At 35.3% G+C, this 16,662-nt stretch overlaps 1 protein-coding gene across 3 annotated transcripts in view; it reads left to right on the plus strand.

The window, feature by feature from the left end:
* The window catches only part of CREB1 (cAMP responsive element binding protein 1), a 62,197-nt gene that overhangs the window by 9,306 nt on the left and 36,229 nt on the right, over positions 1-16,662 (plus strand). For 2 of the 3 annotated variants that reach the window (XR_006383779.1, XM_044241442.1), the window contains exons 2-4: positions 8,779-8,900; positions 15,202-15,348; positions 16,086-16,127. Coding sequence is in view for 2 of the 3 variants with exons in the window: in XM_044241442.1 (XP_044097377.1) it covers positions 8,787-8,900; positions 15,202-15,348; positions 16,086-16,127 (303 nt within the window). In the remaining variant the exon portion in view is untranslated. The remainder of the gene's footprint in view (positions 1-8,778; positions 8,901-15,201; positions 15,349-16,085; positions 16,128-16,662) is intronic. The other variant, XM_044241443.1, reaches the window with a different exon arrangement.

The following is a 16,662-nucleotide window of genomic DNA, read 5'->3' on the forward strand; positions in this document are numbered from 1 at the left end:
TAATGAATGTTAACTCTATAAACACCCTTGGATATTCATTTTCCATTTGAATTTAGTGATTTTCACATAGTTCCTCTGGTTTTATTGAGCAAATGGAATAGTAGACTTTAAATATTTAACTTCAAGGCATAACTTTTGTGGGTCCTTACAGTTTTAGCATTGAGCTAGTTTATGAATCAGAACTTAAAATATGAAGACTGTTTCACTCTTTAGTCAACACAGAAATTGCTTTTCTATAAGTAACTGCTCGTAGGAGGTGTATAATCCTTTTTTCTTTAAAAAAAAAAAAATCATCTCCAAAAAAATCGGTTTAGTAGAACTTCATATAGGAAGTTTATGTAGGATCACATCTTTGAAATACTGAAGGTGTGAAAAGCTGTAAACATAGTATTGGATGAGAAAGAAAGGAAATTGAGAAGAAAATGGGATAAAATGTTATTATCTAAAATAATGCACAGTCATGGTTGCTGCCTTGCTAAGCAACACTGTCTCTTGGTGACCAGATACATGAAGGCTTGTTTGAGAGCTGTGAGTAGTCCGTCTTCTTTGAAGGCAACAAGGCAAATACATTTGCTAGTACTTAGAAAATAATGACTTTGATTTGAGAAAGCGCTAAAGCTTTTCTCTTGAAAGTTGCTATAGAATTAGTCACGTGTTATAGGATGGCTGTCATCATGCAGTACATTTCTATAAATCACATAATATTTTTCTAATTCACTTCTATAAATCACATATTTTTCTAATTCACTTCTGTTAAAATATTTCTTTGAGAACAGTGTCTTTTTTTCTGATTTTTTAACTATTATTTTAATTTTTTAATTAACATGTAATGTATTCTTTGCCCCAGGGGCACGGGTCTGTGAATCATCAGATTTACACATTTCATAGCACTCACCATAGCACTACCCTCCGTAATATCCATAACCCAGCCACCCTATCCCTACCTCCTCACCCCCCAGCAACCCTCAGTTTGTTTTGTGAGATTAAGAGACTCTTATGGTTTGCCTCCCTCTTTCTTGTAGCACATGCTACATATTTTAAAATAATTTATTAAAAATAGCATCCAAATACTGTGGTGATTACAGAAGTGCAATAAATTGTAAAATATAAATATTGAACTTAAAGCAGTTTCTCTCAGTTCAATCCAGTGAATAAGTCAGGGAATTAACTTTATTAAATAACATTGAAAAGTTTCCCTGTTACTGTATGTTGCCTTTTTTGGTAGTAGTGGTTGGGTGATACTGATATTTACTATTAATACAAAGAATTTATTAAAATATATACACAAATTTTTAGGCTTTTATTTTTCTTTTGTAAATGTTTAAATCTCATCAAGTTCAGATCACGCAATTAACTTCAGTTACAACTTTTCTTGCCTTTAATATCTAGACTAGAGGCAGAAATACGGATTTATTCTCCTAATTAAGGGAGGGAGAATTTGGTAGGAGCACAGAGTAAACTTCTTGAAAACTCTGTCAGAATTTACACCAGTTTATTTTAGCTTATCACATTTCCTGTCCATACTCTCTCTCAGAAATAACTTCATTTAACTTCATTTTGATAGTGTGTGATTATTCTAATTTAATAAAATTTTAGAATTGAAGTTGGTATCTGTGTTGCGGGGTGTGTGTGTGTGTAATGTACACGTATGCATACCTACACCTTAGGTATACACACATGCAACATTGAATCAGCTGTTTTTCCTTTCGGGTTTCAGTGAAGATATGCTAAATTTATTACCCCAAGACTATTTACTATTAGCATCAGAAACCTGGAGCATTGCTAAATTTCCAGTATTGATTGCATACACCTCAGTTGCTCTAGATTAAGCATGTGGTAAGTGACAACTATTTCCAAGTTAACAACACCCAAAAATGTACAGGGGTGGGGGTGGGATAGAGGGAAAAAGGCAGTGCAACATAGTTACTGATTCTTGGAAAGCCAAAGTCTGTTGTGTAACACCTGGACATTTTGTAACTTTATTTAATAAACTAATCATAACACTTTAGAAAATTAATCAAGTCCTGTTGGAGTTGTTGAGAATGTGTTAGCAATGCTTTGAGTCAGTTATATTATCCTAAAAACTAAATAAGAGGTAGAAAATATGTACAAGATATTCTGTACCACTCATGGCTGTTTCTAGGTATACTTCTGTAAAATATTTTTAGTACTGTATTTGACTCTGACAACAAAATAGTCATATAGTTTTAAAATCATGTGCCCAAGTGTTCCTTTTGCTATGGTTACCCTAGAGACCTTAGATTTCTGCTTGTGTGATTTCCTTAAATCCCTGGGCTTTTGAGTTGTGGAGGAGTCAGCCACTTGCTAGGGTGCAGGGGGAGGTTTTTTTCTCATTTTTATAATGAAGATCATTTACATTTTTAACAATCACAGTATTCATATGTTCCATTAGTTATGGATGCATTATTCTTCAGTCAAAATTCTTAGTTCATTTCTCTGAATATGGTAGTTATCCATCTCATCCTAAACTGTATTGAGATTTAGATTTAAGGGATTAAAAAGTAAACTAGGTTGTGAGGGGTAGATGGGTTTATTTTTTATAAACTTGAATAGAATGTTTAGGATCCTGTGGACTGGGGCACTTCCTAAAAAAGTCAGAATATTTCAAGAGGAAAGAACAAGGTAAAGATCTACAGCATTCGTTTCTTTTGTTTAATGATTTTTAGCAGAAAGTGAGAATATGGGCTTGCTTTCTTGTTGATGAGCTTTGGTTAACTTGGTAGAGGCAGGTAGGTATGGAAATAGTACTTCCAGAAATTGTCCATGATTTGGTATAGTTCTGTATAGGTGTTGAGTAGGTGAATTAAAATGCTACTTTAGCAACAAGATTTTCACTTGTTAGCTTTAAAAATATTGAAAAAATCCCCCCAGCATCCTTCTCTGCTTGCTTTTTATTTATTTATATGTATGTTTGTTTATTTTGGGGGGGGGAGAAGGGGTAGAGGGAGAGAGAATTTTTTTCTTTTAATTTATTTGACAGAGATCACAAGTAGGCAGAGAGGCAGTAGAGAGAGAGGGGAAAGAGGCTCCCTGCTGAGCAGACAGCCCAATGCGGGGCTCGATCCCAGGACCCTCAGATCATGACCTGAGCTTAAGGCAGAGGCTTTAACCCACTGAGCCACCTAGGCTCCCCGGGAGAGAGAATCGTAAGCAGGCTCCACACCCTACATGGTGCCCAGTGTGGGGCTTAATCTCACAACCCTGAGATCATGACCTAAGCCAAAGTCAAGTCAGACATGTAACTGACATGCCACCCAGGTACCCTTCAGCTTTATTTTTTATGCAATACTTCTCACCATCTGATTTATTACACACTTTACCTGCTTTCTCTTCCCTGCTCCACACACGGGAATGTAAGTTGCACAAAGTTTTAAAAATTTATATTGTATATTTCTTTTTCCCCAGTAATTTGACAGTGCCTGAAATAGAAGTCCTCAGATATGATAACCTAATACAAGTATAATACATATAATGCCACTTGTTAAAACTGAAGATATTGTTGGTTTTATTTAAAGTTACTAGTGGTGAATTCTCTCAGGATATGTTGCCATATAGAGTAGAAGTAAAATTCATTGCGATATGAAAGTTCTAAACACAGTTACTTTAAAGAGACATTATTTTCAATTTTCATTTTGTCCTAGTAGGCAGTTGCTGATTGCTTTTTGAGTGACTTTTCTGTTACCATTTGTCCTCTCTCCTTCCTTCTATATAGAATCTGGCACTAGCCACTGATTCACTCATTTCTCTAAAGGCATACTAATGTAAGCCTTTGCTCATACCATTTTTCTGATCAGAGAAGTTACCCTCCTTCCCCAGATTTATGGTGCTGTGTCCATTCTCAGTGCCGCTTTGGAATTCCCCCACTCTCTTGACTATTGCAGAATGTTTTCTATTCTTTTAAATGTCATGGAAGCACTCATTTGACACTTTACTGAGAGGTTTATCTAAACTACATTCTAAGGTTTTAAATACTGTCTTTACTGTGTAAAGGGTACAAAAGTGGTACAGTCTTAGGGAAGTTTCTTGAAGCTTTCTAAGATGGGAAGGAAAAACTTTGTCCTCTGAAAATTAACAAAAGGGACTGTAAAACTATTTAATAACGAACAATAGTTGTGACCAGATCAATGTAATGAGTAAAAGAGTTGTTCTCCAACATGTGAGAGAATCTTTATTGACTAGTAGTCTGGTCTTGTAGCATTTTTTAAAGGTACTGCTAATTATGTCAAGTTGTATTGCATTCTCATGATTTTGTAAATCAGTAAGTGGTGATAGCTCTGTATTAATCCAAGATCAAGAGGCTAGATGACCTATCCTTAGTGAATCTGTCTTCTTTTACTGTCTACATATATTACTATAAAGTAAAAGGAAATACTTCATTTATTATATATACTATTTTATTAAGTGGCCTGCATAATTATGTTTGCGTACATACATCTTGTGTCATTTCCTAGGATCAGAGCATATAAAATTGGACGAGCTCTTTAATTCATCTTCCTAGTTTTTACAGATGAGGAAACCTAAAGCACAAAAAGTTTAATTTTTCCAGTGATCACTTGGTGACAGATCCAGCTTTCTACCAAGTGTTAGGCTCTCTTTCTCCACTACTCACAGCAGCATTATTTCTTTCAGTAACACTAAGAACCACTTCACTTTTTATTTTTCATATTAAGAGGGATAACTCTAAAGAGCATTACATAGCAAAATGACACAAATCTTTGTGAATTGGTTTAAACATTTTGTTTCCTTTACGCATGATACTGTTTTGAAATTTATTATAAATTTATGGTTTCCAAAGGATTATGTTAATTTTTAGGGGATAAATCATGAAAATTCCCAAATCTTAAATATCCCAAATTTTGTAACTCTGAATTATTGGAAAAACAAGAATCCCCAAACTTTTATAGTAGTATTCAGTCTTTTTTTTATTTTTGTATTCCTGAAAAGCATTCATTTGTGTAGTGTATTAAGAATCTCCTTTCTTGCGACACCCGAGTGGCTCAGTTGGTTAGGCATCTGCCTTCGACTTGGGTTGTGATCCCAGGGTCCTGGGGTCAAGTTCTGCATCCATCTCATTGCTAGGCATGAGCTTGCTTCTCCGTCTGCCTGCTGCTCCCCTTGCTTGTGCTATCTCTCTCTGACAAATAAAATAAATCTTTAAAAAAAATTAAAAACTTTCTTCAAACAACTTTGGAAATCCACATATTGGCTCTAGTAATTGATCGTGTGAATATTATACTTCTGGCTGGACTGCTCCTTGGTTGATAGAAAAATTGAAGACTGTAGATGTGATACTGTAGTATCTCTTTCCTCACCACCTGAAGATAGAAAAGAACAAAAGTTTTTGAAGTCCAAAAAGAATACACCCACTTTAAATACTAGTTTAGTCTAGTTGAGAGGCCATTTCAGTACCTTCGTGGTAAAGGCCAAAAGAATAATGTCTATGTTAGTTCAGTCAGTGAGTTGTTTATCTGAAACAAATTTTTATTCCTTAAATATATCTCACCTACACTTTGAGAATTTTCTGGTGAAAGACAGTGTACTGTGCTTTGGATGTTGCTATCTACTTGAGCTAAGAGTTATAAAAATTAAGAATGCTGTACCCTTCTCTAAAAAAAGATTAATAGTCTGCCTGAATTAAAGAAATGATAATAAAACCCTGGCAGTTTAAATGAGAGAATCATACCCATTGGAAATACCACTCTTTTTGTTTTGGGTTTTTTTTTGTTTTTTTGTTGGTTTTTTTTTAAGAATTTACCAAGTTGGGGAGTGAAGAAGAATGCAAATCATATTCCTGTTTTGAATGTGTCCTTGTAGCTATAATTATTCATGTTACCTAGTGGTTTTGTGTCTTTATTATAATAACGTCACATTTTATTTTTTGCAACAAAAAATTATAATGATGTCCTATACCTGAAGTGTCAGGAAAAAAGTAGTCCTAATTCTTGTATAATAAACAAAAACAAAAGAAATACGATCTGTGCCATAGATTGCTTTTATTTATTTATTTTTCAAAAAAAAAAAAAAAAAGATTTATTTATTTATTTATTTATTTGTCAGAGAGGGAGGGAGAGAGAGCGAGCACAGGCAGACAGAGAGGCAGGCAGAGGGAGAAGCAGGCTCCCTGCCGAGCAAGGAGCCCGATGTGGGACTCGATCCCAGGACGCTGGGATCATGACCTGAGCCGAAGGCAGCTGCTTAACCAACTGAGCCACCCAGGCGTCCCCATAGATTGCTTTTAATCAAATGGGGAAGTTAAAGATATATGGATGACAGCACAGATTTTTAAAAAAAAAAAAAAAAAGTGGCCTGAAATAGTCTTTCAAAAATGGTTGGTGCATACTCTCTACAAAGGATATATTATGATGATATGATGATAAATTTGTATTTGTCTTCATTCTCATTAAAATGATGGCATAGGGAGAGGATGAAAAAAAGTTGATGGAATTCTGCCCTTACTTAGCTTGACTCAGTTCAGTCTTGTCCTCAAATGGATTCACTGCTTGTTCCTGAGATTAGGTTTTAATGTTTTCACATGCTATTTTCTTGCAGACCAGAATGCAATGAACAACATTTAGGATACGTAAACCATTTTGTTGTTGATGTTGTTTTGTTATTTTGAGGTCTTTCTTAAATTTTTTAGTTTAAAAGAGCACAGATTGTAAGTATATAATTCCGTTATCACAATTAAAATAAAATTATTTGATAATTTTTTTATCTTTGGAATTGTGGGGTATTTTGGATATTTTTTACTCTTTGGAAATGTGGGGTAAACAATTTAGGCAAGATATAAATAAAAATAGTTTCATATAAAAATATCTAGGTCTTAAAAAATTTTTTTTTCAACAGGTATCTCAAAATCATGACTGAAATACAGTTTTTGGTTCATAGTTTTCAAAATGTTATTCATGACTTCTGGTATTAAAATCTTAAATTGTACAAGTAATCCTGAAACAATGCTGATGGAAAGAAAATAAATACTAAAATATGTAAAATCTTCCTCTCCTCAGAGCTACCACTTACAATTTAGTATGTAACTTACCATACCTTTTTTGATGCACATACATGGGAAACGTTTTATAACAATTTGTTTTTACTTTTTTTCTCTTAAAATAAATAGAATTCTCTTTTTTACAGTATGCTCTGTGACTTGCCCTTCTCAATTTGTTTTGGAAAACTTTATAGTTATTACATTACAGCTAGATTTTTCTCTCTTTCATTGCTATGACTTCTCGAAAGGTCCTTTGAATGATGGATACTTTTTCCAGTTTTTCACTATTACAAAAAAAATTCTACAATGAATATCCTTGCATACATCTTTGTGAACTAGTCAGTAATGGAGTTTCTTATTGACTAGTAGTTTCTCCGTATTCTAGGTGTTATTGTGTCGATTATACGTGGCAGGTATTTTCTCCCTGTGCGCTTGTCTTGGTGTCTTTTGTCATTTGAATGTTTTAAATAATTATGTAGTCAGGTCTGTTGATCTTTTCATTTGTCATCTCTTTTATGGATTCTGTATTTCTAAATTATTTATACTTCTTTCCACAGAGGTGTTTTTACTTCCATTTTTACCTGTCACTTGTAAAACTTTTTATAGAGCCCTGTGAATGATGGAAAATATATTAGTATGTGATATGTTCCAGTGGTGTGTAGTAATGATATAAGGATCAGTTGCAATTTTGATGATCAGTTTCAGAGTTATAAAATAAATGTAATAAATTCTGGAAAAGTGTTGGGGTTTTGTGTTATTTTTGGAATTGCTATAGGTAGTCATCACTATTAATAAATTCATTTTTGGTGCTCGCTTCGGCAGCACATATACTAAATTCATTTTTGACAGGTAATATGCCAGGCACTAAATGATAACAATAGAACACAAGTGAGAAGTAATCCCTTTTTTTGTGACTCCTTTAGACATGATTATCACCAGGAGTTTATTTCTGTTATCAGAAATATCTGCATGTAGCTGCTGCTGCTTTGAATTTTTCTCCACTAAATCTTGCTGCCATTCAGTGCCAAATTACCCAACAAATATACTACCAAAGCAGGGTCCCAAAGTAAAAAAGAGCAGCCTTGATTAACTTACTCAAAATTTTATTTCATGTTTGTGTGCATGTGTAGTGTTGCACACTGTATATGGGTGAGGATTCAGAAGGCTAAGATCTGCAGTGTTTGGGGTCTCTGATTTGGCTTTTGTCTATTTATCCCACCTTTCTATCTTGATACCCCACAACCTGGGCTGCTTTTGTCCCACCACCAGTAATTATCCTGGAAGTAGCTTATACTTTTATGTTTCTGCCCTATAATAGAAGGGAATGCCCTCATACGAAGTACCATGAAGCCAATATCTCATAGACCCTGATATCAGCTCACTTCTATTCTCTACCTTCTCTCCATACCTGATGAGTACAATTTGAAAAAAATTAGAATTTTACTGGCACCCTCTTCCCCTTGTTAATAGGGGAGATTCATTAAAGGGAGGAATTCCTTCTTTCTAGATGGAATAACAAGGGAAAAGAGAGGGGGTTTTTGGGTTTTGGGGTTTTGCGGGGGGAGGTTTTTTGAAGGGGTTAGAATTTTACAGCTCAGCAGACTTGGATAAGTTTACAATAATTGAGCTAGATTATTTTTTAACTAGATTTCTGAGTGCATTTTCTAACCTAACCACACATATACCTATTTATAACCTGAAATTTGCCTTTAAAGTCACAAAAGCACAAAGCACTGTAGTGCTTGTAACACTCTTCCATATTATTGTAGGTAACTAAATGACCATGGAATCTGGAGCAGAGAACCAGCAGAGTGGAGAAGCAGCTGTAACAGAAGCTGAAAGCCAGCAAATGACAGTTCAAGCCCAGCCACAGATTGCCACATTAGCCCAGGTATAAAATACATGGAGAGATTCCAAGTTATGTCTCTTCCAAGAGAAATATGTTTTAGACAAGAGGATTTAGTTTTTATTGCAGAGATAGACATAGAATTGAGCAGAGACATTCTTAGAATACTGAAGTTTCTATTTACTAAGTATTAGCATAATTTTAGAAATGATTTACTAACAGAACAGAAAAATGTATTGTTAAAATGTTATTTTTAGTGACCTGATTTAGAATAATGACATTTTAACTAATGGGTAGAGATTGTCTCTCCTGAACGAGGGAAGAAAACCTGATATGGTAACTGCTTTTTTTTTTTTATCACACAGATTTATTTTGAGGCATGGGAATTTAGATAATCCAAGAGGCAAAGTTTTCTATGTGCTTAAAATAAAAAATAGGGTAAGCAGATAAATTGACACACAAGTAAATTTCAAGGATGATAAGTTTTGTTTCCTATATCTTTTACATATAATTTATGATTCCTTTATTTTGTCTTTGTCTTAAACATTCTACCTCTAGAGTTATATTCTTTCATCCTTATTTTTTATTCTGATTTATTTTTCCTCAAATATTTTATTAACCATTATTTGCATACATAAGAAATAAGTTAATATAAGAACATTATATAACCTTATGCCTTATATAAGAAAGGTAGTTATAGATATATAGATAAATAACAGACATAAACCTGCTAGGTAAAGGAGTATGTTACTGCCTCTTTTTGATAAAGGCTCCCAGGAGAAAATAATCTTAGCAGAGGCTCTACAGTGTTGAGCTTCAGCTTCCTGAAGAATTTAAAAGCCCTACTAAGGAAGTCCCTTAGCAAAAATGAGTCTTGGCTAGTAGGGGGCTAACCACAAATGGTTATTACACCATTTGTGGTGTAGTATTAACTTATGGCCCAAATACCTGGATCTCCAGCAGGAATATGGTCAGAAGAAGTGGGCTGCTCTGTGTTTTCTTCTGAGAGTATTAGGGTCTACCTCCAACCCTCAGCAGTAAGGCAAAGCAGAAAATATCTGGGGATAAAGTAAATACTTGGATAAGGCAGATGGAGGAATGAAGAAGAAAGAGCCAGGACTTCATCAGTACACGGTCAAGGCAAACATGCACAGATCAGAATCTGGGCTCACCTAAGCATTTGACCCTATGGTAAAAATAAGATACAATCCCAGAAAGGATCTTGGTGATGATGACAGCCCTCCAAATAACTGTCTCTTGGGGGGCACTTTTCTGTCTGATCTGGTTGTCCTCTTAAGTCTGCTATACAATACAGCCCTGGAAATTCCTTTCCCCCTGCTTTCTTATTGAATTTGTGTTCTTGGTATAATAAAGCATGTTTTCCAATGGTTTCTTGAGCAAGTTTGGGTAAAAAATTTTTGGTAAGGATATCATTTTTCTTGGGGCACCTGGGTGGCTCAGTTAAGCATCCAACTCTTGGCTTCAGCTCAGGTCATGATCTCCCAATCCTGGGATGGAGTCCCATGACAGGCTACATGCTCAGTGAGGAGTCTGCTTCAGATTCTTTCTCCTTCTCCACCCCTCTCCACCTGCATGCACTCTCTCTCTCTCTCTCTCTCTCAAATCAATAAATAAATTATTTTTTAAAAAATGATTTTTCTTCCAAAGCTTGAAAGTTTCTTTCAGTGTTTGAACAGTCACCATGTGGTGTTGCTTTTGGAAAAGACTAAGTCCATTTATTTTGCCTCTCTGGTATCTTATTTCTCTTTGTTCACAGTGCTTCACTATTTCATTATTAGGGTCTTGGTTTGAATAGTTTTTATCCATTGTGCTGTATATTTTCATTGGGCCCTTTTTAGTGGAAGCTCATGTCTTCAATTTTGGGCAATTTCTTTAAATTATTTGGTTGAAGATTTTTCTCTCTCTCCTTTTTTCCTTGTCATCTAGATGTTATACCTAGAGGACTGTTTCTCTGATTTTCTCATCTTTTCTCTATTGCTTTCTCTTTGTCTTTTTGCTCTGCTTTCTGGGAGACTTTTTCAGTTTGATGTTCCAACCCATTTGTTGAACGTTTTATTTCTGCTGTCATGTTTCCAAGAGTTCCTTTTGTTCTCTGAATAGTCCTTTTGTGTCTTAATAGCATCCTGTTTATGTTTAACAAAGGGAATATTTTCTGTCGTCTCTGAGAATATTAATTGGGTTTTAAGTTTTCTTTTCCCCACATAGATTTTCCTCTGTATAGCTTTTTGCCCTTCAATTTGTTTTGGTCTCCATCTTTCATATTAGAAGCTTTCCTCTGTTGTTTTATAATTGTGGTTGTCTGCTCAAGTTTAAAGTAGGGGACCAAAAAAACCATTGGAAGCTCTAAGTGTGTTGGGGCCTAACAACTACGAGTTGTGTGTGAGCCTCACTATAGGGTGGTTATGGCCTTCCCAATGTCAGTATCTTTTAAGTCTTTGTTTAGCCCCTTGTCACTGATTAGGTTCCTCCGGGAAGGCTTTATTGATCCCTTGCTTGTAGGGTTAAGACCAGGGAGCTAAGAGAGAGTAGACTGGAGGTTAGTAACCCAACCTTCAGCAGTGTCTGTTATAGGCAGTCAGGAGACTGACTACCCAGACTACCCAGAAATTAATTCTCCATTTTTCTGTCAGCATGGAGTAGATTAATTACTCTTCCACAGCATGGAGTAGAGGGTGTGGAGAGGGGATCCAGTTGCTTTTCCAAGAGCCTTCAATTAGCCTTCCTTATTTTCAGCTTCTCCCTTTACTCCACCTTCCAGGATGACTTAGATCCTGAGCCTCTTAAGGATTTTGTGGTTCAAATCAGGCTTTCCCTGTTTCTACGTCATGAGTTGTCCTTCTGAGGTCTCCCAAGTTCATTACCATTCATCCAGTCTTCTTTCCAACCTCCAAAACTCTTAGTGTTATCTTCTATCCCATTCTTTGCTCATGTAATTGTGCCTGTAAAAACAAAATCAATTTTATGAAGTTTAATTGAAGATTCAGGAAGGAGCAAAATAATATACACATGTTTAATTTATCATCCTTATCAGGCAGTCCTTTAGCATTTACTTTGAAGAGCAGAATGACATGATATTTGAGTTTTAGCAAAGCTGGTTTTTTTTTTTTTTTTTAAAGATTTTATTTATTTATTTGACAGAGAGAAATCACAAGTAGATGGAGAGGCAGGCAGAGAGAGAGAGAGGGAAGCAGGTTCCCTGCTGAGCAGAGAGCCCGATGCGGGACTTGATCCCAGGACCCTGAGATCATGACCTGAGCCGAAGGCAGCGGCTTAACCCACTGAGCCACCCAGGCGCCCAGCAAAGCTGGTTTTTTATTCCTATTTGTGTAGGTTTTGTTCTTTTTATTCCTAACTACAGAGTTTTTTCACTTGGTCATCCAAGTCCTTAACACATGCATGATGCATTTTTGTCATAATTTCCTTTCATAATTCTGAAACCTGGTATTTTTTTGTTGTCAGTATTTAATAATGGAAAAATATAATAAAATTGCCAAATCCAAGACTTTAGTGATTTGAAGTGAACAGGAAAAAATTCAGCCCAGCTAGCAAAGGAAGAATACCAATCTAAAACAATAATGAAATGCTTTATTTTACTTTTGGAATTTGCACAGTTTTGTTTTGTTTTGTTCTTTTAAGTGTGGGGCTTGAACTCTCGACCCTGAGATCAAGACCTGAGCTGAGATCAAGAATCAGATGCTTAACCAACTAAGCCACCCAGGCACCCCTACAGAGACTTTTTTTTTTTAATGGGAAGGAAAAAAAACAATATTGGTTTTGACTATGAGAATGTAAACTTTTATGGATTTAACTAAAGAGTTGGGTAAAAGGATGATCATTGTAGCTTCCTTGTATCAGGCAAATTTGAAAACCTAAATATCTAATAATAAGGAATTTATTAAACAAAGTAATTTTTATTGTACAGCCCTAAAACCACTAAAGAAAATTATTAATGGTATGGAAAGATATAATGGATTTGAAAGATTAAATTAGATTCCATGATTGTGTGTTATAAAAATTGAGTGTGAGTATGCACTTTTAAAAGCACCTAGATCTTCAGCAAAAATATTAACAGCAATTATCTCTGAGTGGTAGGAACATAAGAGATTTTTATCTTGTATATCTGTATTGTTTACGAAGTTATAATGAGACAGCTGTTCTGTAGAATGATCCGGGTAGAGAAGAGATTAACTAACTCCTTGAGTTAGCTTGTTATATTTATTCTATAAAATAGAGAAGAGGATATAATAATTGCTTCAGATATCAGAAGAGCCTTTGTACGGAACTAAGAAAAAATACTCTGAATAACTTAGGGTTGTGGTTCTCAAATTTCAGTATAGGGGAAAGTGTCCTTAGGTCCACCAAGAATCTGACTTTATAAATAGGCACATGTTGTAACTCTGTTGGAGGTAGTCCATGGACCACATTTTGAGAACCAGGTAAAACGAAACAAAATTTATAGTGACCAGAGAGAAAATGATTATATTAAGGAGGGATGTCCTAACTGCCCAAAGATGGATACTCATAGTTTTAACTTCTCATTTCATTAGGGATCTTTCCTGCCCAAGCTTCTCCTTACTTCTTGTGTTCTCTGTTTCAGTTGATAGCCTAGTTTATCGATTCTTACCCAAACATGAAATATGGGAGTCATCCTGGATTCCTCTCTCACCTCCTTCAAGCAGTCATTCATGAAGCTCTTTCTAGTCTGCCTCCTGGATTTTCCTTGAATCAGTTCTCTCATTCTCCTGTGTACCACAGCTAGTACTTTACTTCTGGCTTTATCATCTCACCTAACTACTATATAAGCTTTCTCAATCTCCTCCCCTCCACTTTGTTCTTTCTCTGAAATAAATGTTTTTCATACTGCCACTGAAGTGATCTATCTAAAATTCAAACCTCACCATGTGATATTCCAGAGTTTGAAAGCCGTTGAGTGCCTTTCCCAATCTCCTCAAGATATAGTGCAACTTTTTTAATGGAATATATATGGTTTTTCATGACGAGCTCATTTAGCCCCTGCCTGTTTGTGTTACAATTTTATCTTGCCCTGGTTCCTACATTCATACAGTAAAGCACTTAGTAGTGCTAACTGTCATTTATCCCTTCTTCCCCAAAATTCTGTGCCTCTCCCCTGGGAGTCAAAATATGCCTAATTTGTAATCTTTTTTTCAAATTTGCATTCTTCCCTTTTTAGGGGAGGTGGGGTAGCTTTTCTCAGTGTGTGTATTTTTCTCTTGGCAAGCCTCATTACTTCACTGGATTTTATTTATTTGTGTTCTTTTCCCCATGCCTTCATCATACATGTACCCCAGTAATTCCCTTCATGTTTGTAGTTTCAGTTCTGACATTGCTCTTAGCACATGGGTCCACAATTACTGTTTACCAAATGAGCAAAAATTATTGAACATCTGAATGTGTTCAAGCATAGGAACAAGAAATACTATCTGATAGATATAGATAGGACATAAGAGCTCTTTGGACCTGGATATTGATTCATTAAAATTGCTTTCTTTGTGCCTCAGGAGAAAATTAATATCTCTTAAATTCACTCAGTTCAGTTCTTTTATTCCTTTAAGAGGAAAATAAATCCTTAAAATATCAACTATCATATCAGTTTGATTTAGGAAGGGTAGAGATTTTCAGCTTATAATACGTATTAATACTTTCTCACTAATAAAAGGCATACTTGTAATTAGTTTAAAAGAGAAGACTGTGCTATACATTTTTAGATATATATTTATTCTAGACTTTGCTAAGTTTTGCCCAAGTCTGAGAGCAGTTGTATTTTAGAATATGAGTTATTTAACACAAAATATTCTGAAGACTTTTATGTTTTTTCAAAGCTAGCATAGCTCTTGACCTTGGGTAAGTTACTAAATCTCTTGAGCAGTTGATATTTCTGACTCTAAAATGGAGATAATCCTTATTATCCAGTCATGATTTCTTCGAAGAGCAAAATGAGAAATTGGACATGAAAGCAGGTAGGAAAATTTAAAGGACCATACAATTAAAGTGTATTTAGTATTCAGAGGAAGTCTGTGTTACAAATTTTAAATATTACCAAAAAAACCTAAATTGTAAATATTACATTAAAATAGTTTTTTGTCATGTGGAAGGATTTGAAAGGGAGGGGGCGTATACAGTTGTTGTGTTTTGTTTTGTTTTTTAAATATATATTAAATGTAATCATTAGTTTCTTTCACACCAGTGAAATACTTGGCTAGCAGAAGTCATCTTTTTCCTGCTAAAAAAGTTGCTTCGTACTGAACGTGACTACTCTCAAAGAGGTATCTGTGATGATAATTTTTTTCCATGTTCAACACCATAGGTATCTATGCCAGCAGCTCATGCAACATCATCTGCTCCCACCGTAACTTTAGTACAGCTGCCCAATGGGCAGACAGTTCAAGTCCATGGCGTTATTCAGGCGGCCCAGCCATCAGTTATTCAGTCTCCACAAGTCCAGACAGTTCAGGTATGTGTATAAAAAAGTTCTGCATCTACTTTCATAACTGTCATTTATAGCCATATCTCTCTCCTTTCATTAGTTATGGAAATAGGAATATATCTAGTTCAGAGTTTATTTTATTTACGGTAAAGGAATTTGCTGCGTTTGTATAGTCACCTTATGTATAGGAACATATATACACATAAGAACAGACCAAAAAAAAAGACTTTTTCTTAAGCTACAGAAGAAAAAGACTTGATTGGGGAAAATCTTAAAGTACATGGGGTAAAGTGGAAATGTTTGGGAAAGACCAAGGCTGATATACCTTAGTTCAGGAAAATTGAGATAACAAAAATAACTTTGTATTTATTTTCTAAACATGCAATTGGAAAAAATAAGCCCTTGTCAAAATTAATAACCTTACCTAAGATACTAACTTGAATTTGGAGATCATAGAAAGCATTATAAAACCAGCTATGTCTAGGGGTGTAAGTTAGAGTATAGAATTTTGAAATAATGATATATTCAGGGATTACACTGCGCATGTTATCTAATTCTTTGGAGAGATTGTTCCTTTGGATTGAATCCAGGGCGAATAAAAGCACACAGAGCTCTGAATGAAGGTGACTACTCTACTGAACTGTAGGGAACCTCGAGTAGTAGACATCTTTGCAGTGAGCTTATTGAAAGAAAAAAAAAGACTTGAACGTTCATTCAAGTAGGCCATAACCCCAGCCTCCCATTTCATATTTTTTGCTTCACAGTCTTCCTGTAAGGACTTAAAAAGACTTTTCTCCGGAACTCAGGTGAGTCCTAGGTCCTAGATTTGGAAAGAACTATTTTTAGAAAGGAAGGTGAGAAATTATTCTTTATGTTGTTATCCTTCTATAAACATGCAATTTAAGGTTTGCATAAAGATCTTAGAGATCATCTAGGTCTAGGCCGGACTTGTTACCTGCCCAGCCCTTAGTGTATTGCTTACTTTCCCTGTGTATCTTTTCTCCTCTCCTCCAAATGGTAGTCCAGCGTTACTTGAACACTAGGGAAATGGAACCCCTGTCTCCCGAGGTAACCAATTTATAAAGAGGGGTGATTGCTGAGCTGTTCTTCCCTGTGGTGAGCCAGAGTATACCTTTCTAAAACATCTACCTAGTGGTCCCAGTTCCATCCTTAGAAACTTATTAAGCAAATTTAATTCTTTCTCCTTTGGACCACTTCTTCTCCCTTGTCTCTTGCACCCTTCCAATTTGAAAAAAAAAAATGTCCAGACTAAACAAATGTCTATTTTTCTTCAGTCATTTATTATACGGTGTAGCTTTTATTGCTCTTTACTGTCCTTGC

The sequence above is a fragment of the Neovison vison genome, chromosome 3 (genome assembly GCF_020171115.1).
Source record: "Neovison vison isolate M4711 chromosome 3, ASM_NN_V1, whole genome shotgun sequence".
NCBI classification, from domain to species: domain Eukaryota; kingdom Metazoa; phylum Chordata; class Mammalia; order Carnivora; family Mustelidae; genus Neogale; species Neogale vison.